At 48.9% G+C, this 18690-nt stretch overlaps 2 protein-coding genes across 2 annotated transcripts; both read left to right on the top strand.

Annotated features, from left to right (window-relative positions):
* Nucleotides 1–12307: 12307 nt before the first annotated feature.
* LOC135390514 (T-cell acute lymphocytic leukemia protein 1-like) lies at nt 12308–12766 on the top strand. The gene has a single exon (XM_064620208.1). The coding sequence runs from the start codon at nt 12308–12310 to the stop codon at nt 12764–12766; it is 459 nt and encodes a 152-aa protein (XP_064476278.1).
* Nucleotides 12767–16719: 3953 nt separating this feature from the next.
* Nucleotides 16720–18591, top strand: LOC135390569 (glycoprotein-N-acetylgalactosamine 3-beta-galactosyltransferase 1-like). The gene is made up of 2 exons (XM_064620305.1): nt 16720–17664; nt 17716–18591. Exons 1-2 carry the CDS (start codon nt 16852–16854, stop codon nt 17941–17943), a joined length of 1041 nt encoding a protein of 346 aa, XP_064476375.1. The 5' UTR covers nt 16720–16851; the 3' UTR covers nt 17944–18591.
* The last annotated feature ends 99 nt before the right edge of the window (nt 18592–18690 follow it).

Here is an 18690-nt window from a genome sequence, read left to right as displayed (position 1 = left end):
CTCCCAGCCGAGGACAGCTGTTTCGCTTTACTTGGAGCTCGTTAGCACGGCGCACGGAAGTGACACGACCTTGGGTCGGCACTAACAGTGTGTCTCTGCGAGACAGCAATGGTCAACGGTGACGGCGCCACCTGTGGAAGCCACAGTGCAAGCCAGCAAGTAACTAAGGAAAAATAGCCGAAGCTCTGTGGCTGCACGTTGAGCATATGTGATCGTGCACTCCCAGCCGAGGACAGCTGTTTCGCTTTACTTGGAGCTCGTTAGCACGGCGCACGGAAGTGACACGACCTTGGGTCGGCACTAACAGTGTGTCTCTGCGAGACAGCAATGGTCAACGGTGACGGCGCCACCTGTGGAAGCCACAGTGCAAGCCAGCAAGTAACTAAGGAAAAATAGCCGAAGCTCTGTGGCTGCACGTTGAGCATATGTGATCGTGCACTCCCAGCCGAGGACAGCTGTTTCGCTTTACTTGGAGCTCGTTAGCACGGCGCACGGAAGTGACACGACCTTGGGTCGGCACTAACAGTGTGTCTCTGCGAGACAGCAATGGTCAACGGTGACGGCGCCACCTGTGGAAGCCACAGTGCAAGCCAGCAAGTAACTAAGGAAAAATAGCCGAAGCTCTGTGGCTGCACGTTGAGCATATGTGATCGTGCACTCCCAGCCGAGGACAGCTGTTTCGCTTTACTTGGAGCTCGTTAGCACGGCGCACGGAAGTGACACGACCTTGGGTCGGCACTAACAGTGTGTCTCTGCGAGACAGCAATGGTCAACGGTGACGGCGCCACCTGTGGAAGCCACAGTGCAAGCCAGCAAGTAACTAAGGAAAAATAGCCGAAGCTCTGTGGCTGCACGTTGAGCATATGTGATCGTGCACTCCCAGCCGAGGACAGCTGTTTCGCTCTACTTGGAGCTCGTTAGCACGGCGCACGGAAGTGACACGACCTTGGGTCGGCACTAACAGTGTGTCTCTGCGAGACAGCAATGGTCAACGGTGACGGCGCCACCTGTGGAAGCCACAGTGCAAGCCAGCAAGTAACTAAGGAAAAATAGCCGAAGCTCTGTGGCTGCACGTTGAGCATATGTGATCGTGCACTCCCAGCCGAGGACAGCTGTTTCGCTTTACTTGGAGCTCGTTAGCACGGCGCACGGAAGTGACACGACCTTGGGTCGGCACTAACAGTGTGTCTCTGCGAGACAGCAATGGTCAACGGTGACGGCGCCACCTGTGGAAGCCACAGTGCAAGCCAGCAAGTAACTAAGGAAAAATAGCCGAAGCTCTGTGGCTGCACGTTGAGCATATGTGATCGTGCACTCCCAGCCGAGGACAGCTGTTTCGCTTTACTTGGAGCTCGTTAGCACGGCGCACGGAAGTGACACGACCTTGGGTCGGCACTAACAGTGTGTCTCTGCGAGACAGCAATGGTCAACGGTGACGGCGCCACCTGTGGAAGCCACAGTGCAAGCCAGCAAGTAACTAAGGAAAAATAGCCGAAGCTCTGTGGCTGCACGTTGAGCATATGTGATCGTGCACTCCCAGCCGAGGACAGCTGTTTCGCTCTACTTGGAGCTCGTTAGCACGGCGCACGGAAGTGACACGACCTTGGGTCGGCACTAACAGTGTGTCTCTGCGAGACAGCAATGGTCAACGGTGACGGCGCCACCTGTGGAAGCCACAGTGCAAGCCAGCAAGTAACTAAGGAAAAATAGCCGAAGCTCTGTGGCTGCACGTTGAGCATATGTGATCGTGCACTCCCAGCCGAGGACAGCTGTTTCGCTTTACTTGGAGCTCGTTAGCACGGCGCACGGAAGTGACACGACCTTGGGTCGGCACTAACAGTGTGTCTCTGCGAGACAGCAATGGTCAACGGTGACGGCGCCACCTGTGGAAGCCACAGTGCAAGCCAGCAAGTAACTAAGGAAAAATAGCCGAAGCTCTGTGGCTGCACGTTGAGCATATGTGATCGTGCACTCCCAGCCGAGGACAGCTGTTTCGCTCTACTTGGAGCTCGTTAGCACGGCGCACGGAAGTGACACGACCTTGGGTCGGCACTAACAGTGTGTCTCTGCGAGACAGCAATGGTCAACGGTGACGGCGCCACCTGTGGAAGCCACAGTGCAAGCCAGCAAGTAACTAAGGAAAAATAGCCGAAGCTCTGTGGCTGCACGTTGAGCATATGTGATCGTGCACTCCCAGCCGAGGACAGCTGTTTCGCTTTACTTGGAGCTCGTTAGCACGGCGCACGGAAGTGACACGACCTTGGGTCGGCACTAACAGTGTGTCTCTGCGAGACAGCAATGGTCAACGGTGACGGCGCCACCTGTGGAAGCCACAGTGCAAGCCAGCAAGTAACTAAGGAAAAATAGCCGAAGCTCTGTGGCTGCACGTTGAGCATATGTGATCGTGCACTCCCAGCCGAGGACAGCTGTTTCGCTTACTTGGAGCTCGTTAGCACGGCGCACGGAAGTGACACGACCTTGGGTCGGCACTAACAGTGTGTCTCTGCGAGACAGCAATGGTCAACGGTGACGGCGCCACCTGTGGAAGCCACAGTGCAAGCCAGCAAGTAACTAAGGAAAAATAGCCGAAGCTCTGTGGCTGCACGTTGAGCATATGTGATCGTGCACTCCCAGCCGAGGACAGCTGTTTCGCTCTACTTGGAGCTCGTTAGCACGGCGCACGGAAGTGACACGACCTTGGGTCGGCACTAACAGTGTGTCTCTGCGAGACAGCAATGGTCAACGGTGACGGCGCCACCTGTGGAAGCCACAGTGCAAGCCAGCAAGTAACTAAGGAAAAATAGCCGAAGCTCTGTGGCTGCACGTTGAGCATATGTGATCGTGCACTCCCAGCCGAGGACAGCTGTTTCGCTTTACTTGGAGCTCGTTAGCACGGCGCACGGAAGTGACACGACCTTGGGTCGGCACTAACAGTGTGTCTCTGCGAGACAGCAATGGTCAACGGTGACGGCGCCACCTGTGGAAGCCACAGTGCAAGCCAGCAAGTAACTAAGGAAAAATAGCCGAAGCTCTGTGGCTGCACGTTGAGCATATGTGATCGTGCACTCCCAGCCGAGGACAGCTGTTTCGCTCTACTTGGAGCTCGTTAGCACGGCGCACGGAAGTGACACGACCTTGGGTCGGCACTAACAGTGTGTCTCTGCGAGACAGCAATGGTCAACGGTGACGGCGCCACCTGTGGAAGCCACAGTGCAAGCCAGCAAGTAACTAAGGAAAAATAGCCGAAGCTCTGTGGCTGCACGTTGAGCATATGTGATCGTGCACTCCCAGCCGAGGACAGCTGTTTCGCTCTACTTGGAGCTCGTTAGCACGGCGCACGGAAGTGACACGACCTTGGGTCGGCACTAACAGTGTGTCTCTGCGAGACAGCAATGGTCAACGGTGACGGCGCCACCTGTGGAAGCCACAGTGCAAGCCAGCAAGTAACTAAGGAAAAATAGCCGAAGCTCTGTGGCTGCACGTTGAGCATATGTGATCGTGCACTCCCAGCCGAGGACAGCTGTTTCGCTCTACTTGGAGCTCGTTAGCACGGCGCACGGAAGTGACACGACCTTGGGTCGGCACTAACAGTGTGTCTCTGCGAGACAGCAATGGTCAACGGTGACGGCGCCACCTGTGGAAGCCACAGTGCAAGCCAGCAAGTAACTAAGGAAAAATAGCCGAAGCTCTGTGGCTGCACGTTGAGCATATGTGATCGTGCACTCCCAGCCGAGGACAGCTGTTTCGCTCTACTTGGAGCTCGTTAGCACGGCGCACGGAAGTGACACGACCTTGGGTCGGCACTAACAGTGTGTCTCTGCGAGACAGCAATGGTCAACGGTGACGGCGCCACCTGTGGAAGCCACAGTGCAAGCCAGCAAGTAACTAAGGAAAAATAGCCGAAGCTCTGTGGCTGCACGTTGAGCATATGTGATCGTGCACTCCCAGCCGAGGACAGCTGTTTCGCTCTACTTGGAGCTCGTTAGCACGGCGCACGGAAGTGACACGACCTTGGGTCGGCACTAACAGTGTGTCTCTGCGAGACAGCAATGGTCAACGGTGACGGCGCCACCTGTGGAAGCCACAGTGCAAGCCAGCAAGTAACTAAGGAAAAATAGCCGAAGCTCTGTGGCTGCACGTTGAGCATATGTGATCGTGCACTCCCAGCCGAGGACAGCTGTTTCGCTCTACTTGGAGCTCGTTAGCACGGCGCACGGAAGTGACACGACCTTGGGTCGGCACTAACAGTGTGTCTCTGCGAGACAGCAATGGTCAACGGTGACGGCGCCACCTGTGGAAGCCACAGTGCAAGCCAGCAAGTAACTAAGGAAAAATAGCCGAAGCTCTGTGGCTGCACGTTGAGCATATGTGATCGTGCACTCCCAGCCGAGGACAGCTGTTTCGCTCTACTTGGAGCTCGTTAGCACGGCGCACGGAAGTGACACGACCTTGGGTCGGCACTAACAGTGTGTCTCTGCGAGACAGCAATGGTCAACGGTGACGGCGCCACCTGTGGAAGCCACAGTGCAAGCCAGCAAGTAACTAAGGAAAAATAGCCGAAGCTCTGTGGCTGCACGTTGAGCATATGTGATCGTGCACTCCCAGCCGAGGACAGCTGTTTCGCTCTACTTGGAGCTCGTTAGCACGGCGCACGGAAGTGACACGACCTTGGGTCGGCACTAACAGTGTGTCTCTGCGAGACAGCAATGGTCAACGGTGACGGCGCCACCTGTGGAAGCCACAGTGCAAGCCAGCAAGTAACTAAGGAAAAATAGCCGAAGCTCTGTGGCTGCACGTTGAGCATATGTGATCGTGCACTCCCAGCCGAGGACAGCTGTTTCGCTTTACTTGGAGCTCGTTAGCACGGCGCACGGAAGTGACACGACCTTGGGTCGGCACTAACAGTGTGTCTCTGCGAGACAGCAATGGTCAACGGTGACGGCGCCACCTGTGGAAGCCACAGTGCAAGCCAGCAAGTAACTAAGGAAAAATAGCCGAAGCTCTGTGGCTGCACGTTGAGCATATGTGATCGTGCACTCCCAGCCGAGGACAGCTGTTTCGCTTACTTGGAGCTCGTTAGCACGGCGCACGGAAGTGACACGACCTTGGGTCGGCACTAACAGTGTGTCTCTGCGAGACAGCAATGGTCAACGGTGACGGCGCCACCTGTGGAAGCCACAGTGCAAGCCAGCAAGTAACTAAGGAAAAATAGCCGAAGCTCTGTGGCTGCACGTTGAGCATATGTGATCGTGCACTCCCAGCCGAGGACAGCTGTTTCGCTTTACTTGGAGCTCGTTAGCACGGCGCACGGAAGTGACACGACCTTGGGTCGGCACTAACAGTGTGTCTCTGCGAGACAGCAATGGTCAACGGTGACGGCGCCACCTGTGGAAGCCACAGTGCAAGCCAGCAAGTAACTAAGGAAAAATAGCCGAAGCTCTGTGGCTGCACGTTGAGCATATGTGATCGTGCACTCCCAGCCGAGGACAGCTGTTTCGCTCTACTTGGAGCTCGTTAGCACGGCGCACGGAAGTGACACGACCTTGGGTCGGCACTAACAGTGTGTCTCTGCGAGACAGCAATGGTCAACGGTGACGGCGCCACCTGTGGAAGCCACAGTGCAAGCCAGCAAGTAACTAAGGAAAAATAGCCGAAGCTCTGTGGCTGCACGTTGAGCATATGTGATCGTGCACTCCCAGCCGAGGACAGCTGTTTCGCTTTACTTGGAGCTCGTTAGCACGGCGCACGGAAGTGACACGACCTTGGGTCGGCACTAACAGTGTGTCTCTGCGAGACAGCAATGGTCAACGGTGACGGCGCCACCTGTGGAAGCCACAGTGCAAGCCAGCAAGTAACTAAGGAAAAATAGCCGAAGCTCTGTGGCTGCACGTTGAGCATATGTGATCGTGCACTCCCAGCCGAGGACAGCTGTTTCGCTCTACTTGGAGCTCGTTAGCACGGCGCACGGAAGTGACACGACCTTGGGTCGGCACTAACAGTGTGTCTCTGCGAGACAGCAATGGTCAACGGTGACGGCGCCACCTGTGGAAGCCACAGTGCAAGCCAGCAAGTAACTAAGGAAAAATAGCCGAAGCTCTGTGGCTGCACGTTGAGCATATGTGATCGTGCACTCCCAGCCGAGGACAGCTGTTTCGCTCTACTTGGAGCTCGTTAGCACGGCGCACGGAAGTGACACGACCTTGGGTCGGCACTAACAGTGTGTCTCTGCGAGACAGCAATGGTCAACGGTGACGGCGCCACCTGTGGAAGCCACAGTGCAAGCCAGCAAGTAACTAAGGAAAAATAGCCGAAGCTCTGTGGCTGCACGTTGAGCATATGTGATCGTGCACTCCCAGCCGAGGACAGCTGTTTCGCTCTACTTGGAGCTCGTTAGCACGGCGCACGGAAGTGACACGACCTTGGGTCGGCACTAACAGTGTGTCTCTGCGAGACAGCAATGGTCAACGGTGACGGCGCCACCTGTGGAAGCCACAGTGCAAGCCAGCAAGTAACTAAGGAAAAATAGCCGAAGCTCTGTGGCTGCACGTTGAGCATATGTGATCGTGCACTCCCAGCCGAGGACAGCTGTTTCGCTTTACTTGGAGCTCGTTAGCACGGCGCACGGAAGTGACACGACCTTGGGTCGGCACTAACAGTGTGTCTCTGCGAGACAGCAATGGTCAACGGTGACGGCGCCACCTGTGGAAGCCACAGTGCAAGCCAGCAAGTAACTAAGGAAAAATAGCCGAAGCTCTGTGGCTGCACGTTGAGCATATGTGATCGTGCACTCCCAGCCGAGGACAGCTGTTTCGCTCTACTTGGAGCTCGTTAGCACGGCGCACGGAAGTGACACGACCTTGGGTCGGCACTAACAGTGTGTCTCTGCGAGACAGCAATGGTCAACGGTGACGGCGCCACCTGTGGAAGCCACAGTGCAAGCCAGCAAGTAACTAAGGAAAAATAGCCGAAGCTCTGTGGCTGCACGTTGAGCATATGTGATCGTGCACTCCCAGCCGAGGACAGCTGTTTCGCTTTACTTGGAGCTCGTTAGCACGGCGCACGGAAGTGACACGACCTTGGGTCGGCACTAACAGTGTGTCTCTGCGAGACAGCAATGGTCAACGGTGACGGCGCCACCTGTGGAAGCCACAGTGCAAGCCAGCAAGTAACTAAGGAAAAATAGCCGAAGCTCTGTGGCTGCACGTTGAGCATATGTGATCGTGCACTCCCAGCCGAGGACAGCTGTTTCGCTCTACTTGGAGCTCGTTAGCACGGCGCACGGAAGTGACACGACCTTGGGTCGGCACTAACAGTGTGTCTCTGCGAGACAGCAATGGTCAACGGTGACGGCGCCACCTGTGGAAGCCACAGTGCAAGCCAGCAAGTAACTAAGGAAAAATAGCCGAAGCTCTGTGGCTGCACGTTGAGCATATGTGATCGTGCACTCCCAGCCGAGGACAGCTGTTTCGCTCTACTTGGAGCTCGTTAGCACGGCGCACGGAAGTGACACGACCTTGGGTCGGCACTAACAGTGTGTCTCTGCGAGACAGCAATGGTCAACGGTGACGGCGCCACCTGTGGAAGCCACAGTGCAAGCCAGCAAGTAACTAAGGAAAAATAGCCGAAGCTCTGTGGCTGCACGTTGAGCATATGTGATCGTGCACTCCCAGCCGAGGACAGCTGTTTCGCTCTACTTGGAGCTCGTTAGCACGGCGCACGGAAGTGACACGACCTTGGGTCGGCACTAACAGTGTGTCTCTGCGAGACAGCAATGGTCAACGGTGACGGCGCCACCTGTGGAAGCCACAGTGCAAGCCAGCAAGTAACTAAGGAAAAATAGCCGAAGCTCTGTGGCTGCACGTTGAGCATATGTGATCGTGCACTCCCAGCCGAGGACAGCTGTTTCGCTCTACTTGGAGCTCGTTAGCACGGCGCACGGAAGTGACACAATCTTGGGTCGGCGCCTACCCAAGATCGTGTCACTTTATTTATCTTATGATTTATCTTATTCATAGATGTCTTTATAAATATGCAATATCTTTAGAGATTTCAGTTGAGTTGCATGCATATTTCAGGATCTTTTAGAATGCAATTAACCGCTGTTTAGTGAATGCACTGTGTACACGATATTAAAGATCGTATTGCCAACAAGCACAGACCAATAAAAGAACAGGCACTAAAGATTTTTTGTGGGATGCACTTTTGAGGGGACCTTTTTGCTGGAGAAGTTTGCTCCGGGGAGATTTCGTTCAATAACAAATGTACTCACGAGTCTTCAGGACATTTGATTCCTTTGTTGAGAGGCTTAGGAATAAGAAATGTGTGTAACAACTGCTCCGCGTCAGTATCATCATGCAGTCTCGCACAACAGTTGGGATTTCAAGTTGTTTTTTCATTGTGGTCGCCCTTTTTGCGGTAAAACAAAACTGCATGTAAAACATAACTGCAATGTCGTTTATTCCATACCACTAGAATGTGGGTTGGATAAACGGGTCGTTGTAAGTAACATAACCAAAGTACCAAGTCGCTCACTCCGAGCTTTCCAAAGACCTTTCGACCACAATTATCGACCAAGAGACTGCTCCGTGAGTTGTATGAGATAAGGAAAAGGAGAAAGTGTGTCCCTTCTGTCCACTTTGCTGCGTCCGAGAACTTGTGTGCGTTCGTCTGTGTCCATGTATTCCCCGAAGCGACGACGATTATATTTATAAAACAAAAAAAAAAAAGCCTAGAATTCGTTGGTCCAAGAATTGTGGGCAAGATGGATGACATTAACGGTGTTTTAGTCTGGCTAGGACGTGTATAGTGTGTACACGATAGCCTCCAGGATCACCATCATCCAACATGACGTCTCTGGAATGCTCTCGTTGCCTCGCGTGGATGCATTTTAGGACACTCGAATTAAAACTGAAACTGTTTGAATATTGACCTTGTCGCTTGACGGGACTCGTCTTACCAGGCAATGTTCAACGTACTTTAGATGTCCCGAGAAATCATAATCTCGCTAAGATGAACGTCAAATTCGTGATAAAACGTAGGTTACAAAACATTGTCAACATTCCACCACATGTTCAGAACTCCTCATTGGGAACTACTTTTCGCCAATGTAGCGGAGAAAAGCAAAATCGTGTTATGGAAAAAAGAAAGAAAGAAAGAAAGAAAACACGATCAATTACAAAAATAGGTTTCAGTGGCATTAGCCGGACTGTCCTACACTCTTAAACATGAACTTCACCGCATAGCACGCTCCTAGCCAACCATAATCTCGAATGATATCATTATATTTCCTGATTTGCGGAAAACGGGAGGCGTACGCCTTTTTTGTGACAATTATGAACAGCATCAGTGTCATAAGCTTGGTGAGGTGTGCAGGGACTGGGAGAAGGGGTTTGTCCACAGCATCCTCAACCTCCGCAGGAACTTGACAGTGTAATGATAACGCCGTTCTGGATTTAATTTGGTCTCGTGCTCTTGTACGGTGTTAAACCGCTCGCACTTGTATGTTTGTGGCCTAGTCTTATCTTCTTATAAATTTACCTATAAATTTGTTTGATAAGCGCCAGAAACGCGTACGTCACGGCAGGAAATACTAGGACTGGATACCCGCTGGGTCACTGGGTCATGCCGAGCCGGGCTGTATTCGCCGGCGGGCTCTACTCACTGTGCCACCGGGCCGGTCCGCATAAAAATATGAAGGCCCGGAAAAGCCGGCCCGTGCAGGGCTCTAGTATTGACCTCACGTGCAGGGACACGCAGCACTTGAAATTATTCGTTCTATTCATTCTTTATGATATACTACGGTGTTGTTTCAGGTGACGGACGGCATGGATGTGGACATTGTTGTAGTTCCCAGGATGTGGTTTGCGAAAGTATCAACGCTACCGGGCCCTGGAGAGCTACCGCGAAACATTCATCCCATCAAACAAGTCCCTTTTGTTGCTTTTCCAATAAAAGAAGAACGTCGTTTCCCACCATACTAGGATGGAAGTAAATCAACGTTTGTCTTGTTGGCCGTTTACCGTTGCTTCTCTCGTTAGATGTTCGCTAATAGACAAAACGCAAACTATGCTTCTCTGAAAAAGGTGACTAGAAATACCTTGTGTGCCTGCCAGGGTTGAAGGAACTGCAGTCCCGACCCGCAAACGATTGTGTCGGTATACGATGTAGCTACATCTTTGTACGCGGAGAATCATATCGCATTATCCGCAGAGAGTCGATTCATGACAATACATGCTTCAGTTTTCCCGCTTGTCCCCCAGAGGCGAAAAGTACACGACGGCCAGATGCACAAACACAACATCCAATACTGCAGCGTCAAAAAAGCGCCACTGACCGTTCTGGAAAGCGTGCTTTCCAGGCTATGTACTAGAGGGAAGCCCGCTTTACGATTTGTTCTTTTTGTTAACAGTGTGTGGATGTGTGCAGGATAAAGAAAATAGAGGAAAACATTATGCGCAACGAGTAAAAATTATAGTCCCGCCCGTTTATGAAATTTGTGTGACTTTTCTCGTACCAAGTGTATTTGTGTCCGTGGCGAGACAAATTTGAGAAAATAAAAATAGTGAAAAGAAAATATCCATAGGAGAGGGGTCTTTAACGGGTGCATTTTCGAGCAAAAATGTAGCGTGAAAATATACCAGGGGCGGATAATACTATTTTTTTGTATTATCCATAATACTGCGCAAGAACACGTATTATAATACTAATACAATAATACTTCTGAAACTGTGTGTTATAACACATACAGCAACAACAACAAGGCGTTATCGTTACGCTATCAAGTTCTTGCGGAGGTTGAGGATGCTGTCGACAAACTCCTTCGCCCAGTCCCTCTCACTGAGCTTTGCGAACGTGATTGTGAAATACGTCAGGAGCAATGTAAGAGAATGTTCTAGAGGGTCCTTTGCTGGTCTTTGCAACTATATGCGCAGGAATGACAGTCCTCCATTGTGTGCAATTAGCTGCGTGACCCAGCCGAGCCTGACTCTCGGCCCGCGGTGGTCATACCTGTTATAATATAGTATGGTGATGCAAGGAATACATACCCTTTCAGAATATCCCATGGCGTACACAACATATATGTGACAATTGACAGTGCCTGTTGTATGAAACAATAGATGGCTTTAGCAATACCATTTTCTCAAAAATGGAATGCTTAGTCGAAGCAAACGTCTTGTGACATTAGCAGCTCATGTGCCTTCCACGCAGGTTTCAATCCTTGCCCCGGGGTTTTTCCAAGACTTCCTGACCTGGCCCAGGACAGATACTATCCTGTCCACAGTTGACATTCGGCCACCTCATGAACCACTACGAAAAAGAATGGTGGAAGTGAGAGCAAGAATGAGGTACTTCACCTCCCTATTGTGCCGATTTGCGACAGAGGGGGAAATGGAACAGTGCCAAGGTGTTATCAGCGCCTACTATGGCTGACAGCAGGGGAAGGCCAGTGGAGAAGAATCAACGAGCGCAGTAATATGGGCGATACATATTTTGAGCCTATTATAATACTAATGCAAATAATTTTTGAAAATGTCTATTATAATACGTGCTCACCCCTGCATTATATGCGGTGTTGCTACATAGGCAGAAGACAAATTTATGAGAGTGTGCAGGTTGCATTTCCATGTCACAAAGTGTACTTTTGACAGAAATATTCATCACACCAAGTAAATGAGCATGTTTCTTGCTGTATCCGATTTGTAAAGTTCCCTATTGCAGTGGAACATATAGAGTAGAGGGCAAAAACACTCACTGAACAACGATGGTTTGTTTTCAGTCCACTTGGGTCAGTTGTTGGCTATTATGACCGGTATGTAAAACGAGCTCTCTCCGTTTTACCATCTTGCTTGCACTCTCCCATCCTTTTAGAAAAGTGTGGAGAGCGCTCACCAGATGGCGCCCCAGAGTCAACCCCGCCTAGAATCGAGATGGCTATTTTCCATTGGTCTATAGCGAACCAATAGGGAAGAGCTTCCTGACCGGGGTGACGATCCCATTCCGGAGGCTCATCCGGCTGCGACGTCGTACGTCAGGGAAATCCTTTTCGGACTTGACAGGTACGAATTCTTTCTGTTCCCAAAGTGACAATCAAGTCGGTTACGAGTTTTAATTGACAAGCTTTCGTGAACAAGTTGAGATTCTGCAAGAAAGCTTCTCATTAAAACTCTTGTTTCAATTCTATTCTGACTATTCCCAACGTGCAAATAATCATTGCGGCGCCTTTCAAAGATTTGGGGTTAAATGCGGGCTCTATTTAATAATGCTGCGAGGCGAAATTAGAGTTTTCTGTTTGCCACTCAATAGAGGCATGGAGGGCCAGGAATTCACCGACACGGACTCATCCTGCCTAACAGATACAAGCTGTGACGAGCCTTTATCAGCAGACGACAACACTGCATGGACCCCCCAGAGATCAGCTCCTGTGCCGAGACGAGCTGCCAGACGGGTCTTCACAAACAGCCGTGAACGATGGCGACAACAAAACGTGAATGGTGCATTTTCCGACTTGCGTCGTCTCGTGCCGACGCACCCACCAGATAAGAAACTCTCCAAAAATGAGATCCTTCGATTGGCTATCCGATACATTCGACTTTTGTCTTCTATTTTGGAGTACCAGAAGCCAAGGAGGATCAGACGACACGAGACGATACGAGTGAAGACGGAACCACCGGATCCATTGCCTGATCCGGGTACTCCTCCGAGTTCACCAGCATCTAGTCTCAGCAGTGTGGGTCCCAACGATTATACGGACCATGTGCAAATGTGAAAACGTTCAACTGTTTGTGTCGGTGTCGAAAGCGAGAAGAACATCAGACTCACCCACAATGGGAAAGAAAATATGTTCGTTTCCGGAGGACGGAAACCGGATGTGGAGTCGAGCCCCATTCAACCCTAGTTTTGACATGGATAATATCTCCCGTATGGTGCCAAAGAAAAATCCTGTCTCGTGTATCACTGTAAATAAAATACATTTACGAAAATCCGTTCCTATTGTCAGTCAAGATATTGATTTTCTCTCCACTAGCAACATTGGGATTCGTGCTAAAACACAAATTGGAACTAACTACTCCAGCTCTCCTCCGAAATTCTCAGATTCAAAAAACTACTAAAAGAATGCTTCCTTCCAAATACCCCGTAATGAAAAAAAAAAAAAAATACTGAGCTATGCTATATTCTCGTTTCCTTCCAAATAATACTCAGATTCTCTCCTAGAAAAATCCCTTCCAATGACACCTGAGGACCGCGTGACTGCCTTTTTCTTTTTTTTTTTGATACGGATCGTTTTCAATAGCATCTTAAAAATGCGTCAAAGCGGCGAGCCTTATCATGGTCTCCCAGGCACCGGAGGAGGATCTCTTATCGCACGAAAACAGGCGGGTACTCCCGAAGTGGCTCCGCCCTCCACCAACATGGCGGTGTCTTCCCGGCTAGAAATTGAGGTGCGTTCATCGCATCTTTTCGTGCCAATATTTTCACATAGCCGAAGGAGAAGACATGCTTTTCGAGCGAGCTTCCACTCGTAAAGAGGAACCACGGTCGGATGTCATAGAGAGCTTTCTCAGAAAAAGACTCCATTCAAAAATAGATATGCTTCACCTGCGGATTCAGGTGAATACGGTGAAGCACGCTTTACGGAATGTTGGTCCAGTCTCTGAAAGACAACTGTGTGTGTTATGGAACCCGTTTTACGTTTTATCCTTGTCGTTCTCGTTATGACCTTCAATAAATTCGTATCTTATGCAAACAAAAGCACCATGAAAGCCTTTTTTAATCCATCGGGGACGACACTTGAATTATTGTGTTGACAGAAGAGCCCACCAGGGGGTTAATGGGCGAGAAATTGGGGGGCGGCTCATTTCCGTCGTTCCCACGGCATTGGTTTTTAATCCGCCCGGACTGACTGCGCATATAACACGCTCAGATGATTTCCAATTCAGGTGGCCATTCTCACGCAGGTCGCGTGTCTATATCGGTGAATACAATTGGTTTAACGCTTCGATGACGTTTTGCTCCCACTCTATCTGATCGGGCGTTGTTTACGCTCGCATAGGCTCATCTTATGAGGGAACGGTACCCCAGTTGTGGTAGTAAAATCTGGAAACACCATCTTCCTCATATATATGTATGTTCCAGGAAGTCAGAAAAAAAGTTTCTTTTTCGGAGGCAAACAAACAGCCATAGTTGATACATGCGTCTATATTTATTTCCTTGGAGTTTTCGGGAGGCTGGAATGGTGTTTTGAAATCCGGTTGCGTCCGTACCTTTCTTTTATCCCGAATGTCATTGTCGTTCTCACATTTTCTTTTATGGAAACTATAGTTGTCGCATCGAAAAATGGTGTCATCTTTCTATGCCAGGAAAAGTGACCACCACGTAACAATGTGAGTAGGTGAAAACTCCCTATAGAGAACTTGACCACGGTCAAGGCCACTCCTGATTTGTGGAAGCGTCTGTGAGAATTAGCATAACTGCACGCGAGGTGCCGGCCACGCTCAGCCGGGAATTCTTAGTCCTGGGCCGACTTCACAGGGAAAGGCGTCTGAGGAAAACACCTTCGAGCCCACAAAAAGGCTTTCCGTTTTTAACCAATCATCATTCGGGACACGCTAGGAGCGTGCTACGCGGTCAAGGGGTTTGAATAAAACTTGAAGAAGGCGAAACGCTTTGTTCTTTGTCCAAGAGACGGGAAAGAAAATTGCAATCGTCCATTTGACGTCACCTCGTGAAAGAGTATGTTATGATGTACGTAGGGGTGTAGTATCCCCGGCAGCACCACAGGCTGGACAAATATTGGCTATCTCAGATTCCCAATGCTGGTCCAATTTTACAATTTCTACCCGGCCCAAGCAAGGCGTAATATTGGTGCGCCAATATTTGGCTCCAATGAGATTATTGCCCCGGCTGAATGGCCTCATATTGGTCCCATATGAATATAGGCCCAATCAAGGTACAATATTGGCACGCCGACATCCAAGTATCGGTTTGCCAGTGCCGTTATCACATTCCCTGTCTTTTTTATAGTGTTTCCTGCGGCAGGCCAATAGACTGAATTACGGCGTTCTTAACCTTAAGATTTCGTGCTGAAAAATAAATAAACTACTAAAATGAAAGGAAGACAGACTAATAAAGAAGAGCGTTCGATACCGTGTTCGACACAGCATAAGAACAAGCCCAATGCGAAGGATGCTCGTCTATGATTGCATTTTAAACCTTGGCGAAATGCCAAAAATGATTGGTATTCAGTTTCTTAGCCGATAAGTATGTCACATGTGTTGTAACAATCTATTACGTACAGCGAAATTGAACCAATGTTGACAACATTGGGCCACAACGAGGGGGACTAGTCCACGCTGGACAAATATTGAGAGATTGATGAGATATGCCAGTATTGGCCTAATTGGTACAGTGTGGGAAATACAGTGGCCATATCATGCCGCCGACACAGTTGCAAAATTGGGCACCCATCTATCCAATACTCTGTGACTTTCATGGAATATTGTTTTGCCGGCGCTTATATGTAGACCATATTGCCCGTTGTCATCCAATATTGTTTGACCGCCGACGGCTATATATGTAGACCACATTGCTCTCTTTCAGCCAATATTGTTTGGTCCTCGGCTATATGCAGACCACATTGCCCATCTTCAGGCAATATCACCTATTTGCTGGCTCCATGGCGACCATATTCCCAATCACCAGTCATTATTGACCGGTTGTTGGCAATCTTGCTGCAACAACTATTGCAAGAATAATCGTAAACATGCTCCTTTATTAGTGTCACGACAACAATGGACCAAGTTACTGTGCTGCCTGGGATAATACTAATACAGTAATACGTTTGAAAGTGCCTATGAAATACGCATTCCTTTAGAAAACACCAAGGCATATGCAACATTTATTTCGGTGCTACTATACCAGCGTCTACACACAATTTGATTTTCCTCTAAAAAGGAGTCTAGGCACCTGTAGAGATTCCACCAAAGTAGATGAACAACATAGGTTAGAATATTAGATATGTTAACAAAGACTATAGCTTTCTTCAGACCTAAAAATGGCCTCAGCCATATGCTTTATGAGAAGTCACCTGGTAGAAGAGTGACAAAGCCAATGGGAAAAATTGGAACATTACAGACCCCTTGGCTATCAGTGCATACCAGTGACGAGTCATATCAATGTGAAGGCAAACAAGTATTATTGACTTATGTGTAATACGCAAAACAGGTACACTTTTTTCGAGCTCGTATTATAATACTAACACAAAAGTGTTACAGTAATACTATTATAATACATGTCCACCACTGGTATATTCTTTCTAGGAGCTAGGAGCAATAAAAGGCACGAAGGCACGACGTTTTCTGCTCATCTTCATACTCACCAAACATGTCACCACCCAGCTTGCTTGCATCTTTACTCTACTACTGCTACTGCGCTACAGGCTACTGAGCAGGCTGACTGCACCTTGATCCACCCACCATCACCACCACTGCGCTACTGCTAAAAGCAGGCAACAGCAGGCAACAGCAGGCAACCACAAAATCCGAAACAGAAACTACAAAGAGGTCTGCTAGCCGAACAGACGCACGAACGCATCAACAGCGAAAATTATTTCGAATTGTTTGCAGGAAAATAAAAACACGTTTTCCACATCACGCAATGTACTGATTTTTTTTTCTTTGTTCATTTCGTGATTCATTTGATGCGCGTACGAAAATGCGCCTGAGGGAGCGTAGCAGAATAACAACAATGGCGGCGCCTCAGACGCGAAATGAGCCAACTTGAAAAAAAAAAGCTTGAAATATTCTGTGCGTTGGTAACATTTTTTTCTGTACAATCAATCTGTCCATATGTTTAATGCGAATGGACAACATGCCAGCATCGCGAAGTGTGGCTGTCTTCCTCGGGGCATCACTTTCTGGGATTCTTCTCGGCCTTTTAACGTTACAGTCCAAGAAAAGCGACCAAAGATCCCATTCACCATCTGTTAAAAACCTGCAAGTAGAAAGTTACGACCACTGGTTTTCGGAATCTGGCTACGAGCGCACAGACCCAAATTTCGGTGAAAAAAGTGAAGCGGACTTTCTCTTCCACAGGACACCTGTCATCTGCCTTATTTATGCCCAGTCACCTCAGCAGGTCCGGTCGGTTGCCAGCACTTGGACCCGGCACTGCAATCATGTTATCTACTTCGGCACTATGAAAGATGCATACGTACACATTGTACCTTCTGACTCGCCCTGTCAGATTATAAAATTTGCGTGGAAACGATTTGGCGGAAAATTCAAATGGGTCCTAATCGCAGACGATGAGACGTTTGCTGTGATAGAAAACTTGCGAGCGTACGTGGCAGCTCTCAATTCGAGCCTAGTTTATTACTTGGGTCACCCGATGCAGGTTTCCCACGGATTTTACAACGTACTAAACGCCGGCATCCTTCTAAGTGAAGGGTCAGTGCTTTTATTGCGAGGAATGTCTTGTAAAAACCTGAGAGGTGTAACATTCGATAAGACACTGGGTCGACTTCTGAAGCACCTCAGGCCCATAGACACTCGAGATGCCAAGAATCGGGGTCGATTTAACCCTTTCAGTGTGGAAAAGATGCTCATCCCTGGATCTGTCTCCTATTTCAACTCTTACTGGAGGTCCAGTCTCTTCTTGAGCCCCGAGGTATAAGCATTTCTCATTTTTGAAGCGTTCTCAACAGCTCTCGGTTTGCAGGGTGGAAACTGTTGCAGCAACCGTGCCATCACATTCCACGGAATCAATCCTGTGGACATGTTCCTCATGGAATATCTGGTGCAGCGTGTACGGAGGACATCCACACACCCAACACCCACGGGTGTCCCTCCACAAAAAATTCCTCTCGATCTACGTAGTTTTATGAATGGAAAGGCATTTGTCAAACCCTTTGGGATAAGTAAAGTAGGTCAAGTTGATTTGTTGTGAATCGAATCATTGAGGCTTTCCAGCAAAACTTTTGCTCTATCATGATTATGTCATCTTATCGATTTCTTGATGGAAGAAGATGCACAATTCCCTCGTCTACATGTTTACAAGCAGAGTACAATTAATGTTGTATTCTGTAATAGCGCAGATATTTTTCATGCTGCATTTACACGGTGTATCCTGTGCACAAACTATTAATTCATCAACTTTATGATGCGTAAGTGCCTTATAAAACAAATGCCTCACGTATGAACTGTAATACGTCTCAGTAGTAAAGAAACATGTGCCACAAGTTGATCTCAATAATGTCAGCACCAACCTAGGTGGTGACAGATATCACTAATTTTTTCAACATTTTATTAAAAGTTATTGTAGAGCACTATGCAAATGCGATAAACCACAGGTTTTCCCTCTTTCCTACTCATTAATCAAAGAGCACAATTTGTTTCATTCTCTTATTTTTAACACTATTGTCAACATAGTTTTCAACGTGCATTCTTTTTTATAAATATACACCTTTTTTTATGCTAGTGAGTGTGTCACATTTGTTGCCTATTTGCTACTGTGCATCTGCAGCTACAAAATCTATTTGCACGGACCATTGTTATTACAGAATCTGATGTAAATAAACATTTTTATTTGTAGAAATTGAATTTGTCATTTTGGGACTGGAGCAAAGAAAATCTGACGAGGTTCGTTACTGCAGAGCCAACAGCGTATAACCTCGTATACTGGATGTTGTTTCAG

The sequence above is a fragment of the Ornithodoros turicata genome, chromosome 4, assembly GCF_037126465.1.
Source record: "Ornithodoros turicata isolate Travis chromosome 4, ASM3712646v1, whole genome shotgun sequence".
Classification (NCBI taxonomy): domain Eukaryota; kingdom Metazoa; phylum Arthropoda; class Arachnida; order Ixodida; family Argasidae; genus Ornithodoros; species Ornithodoros turicata.
Note: the sequence above shows the minus strand (reverse complement) of the source record. Positions and strands in the feature narration are given on the sequence as shown.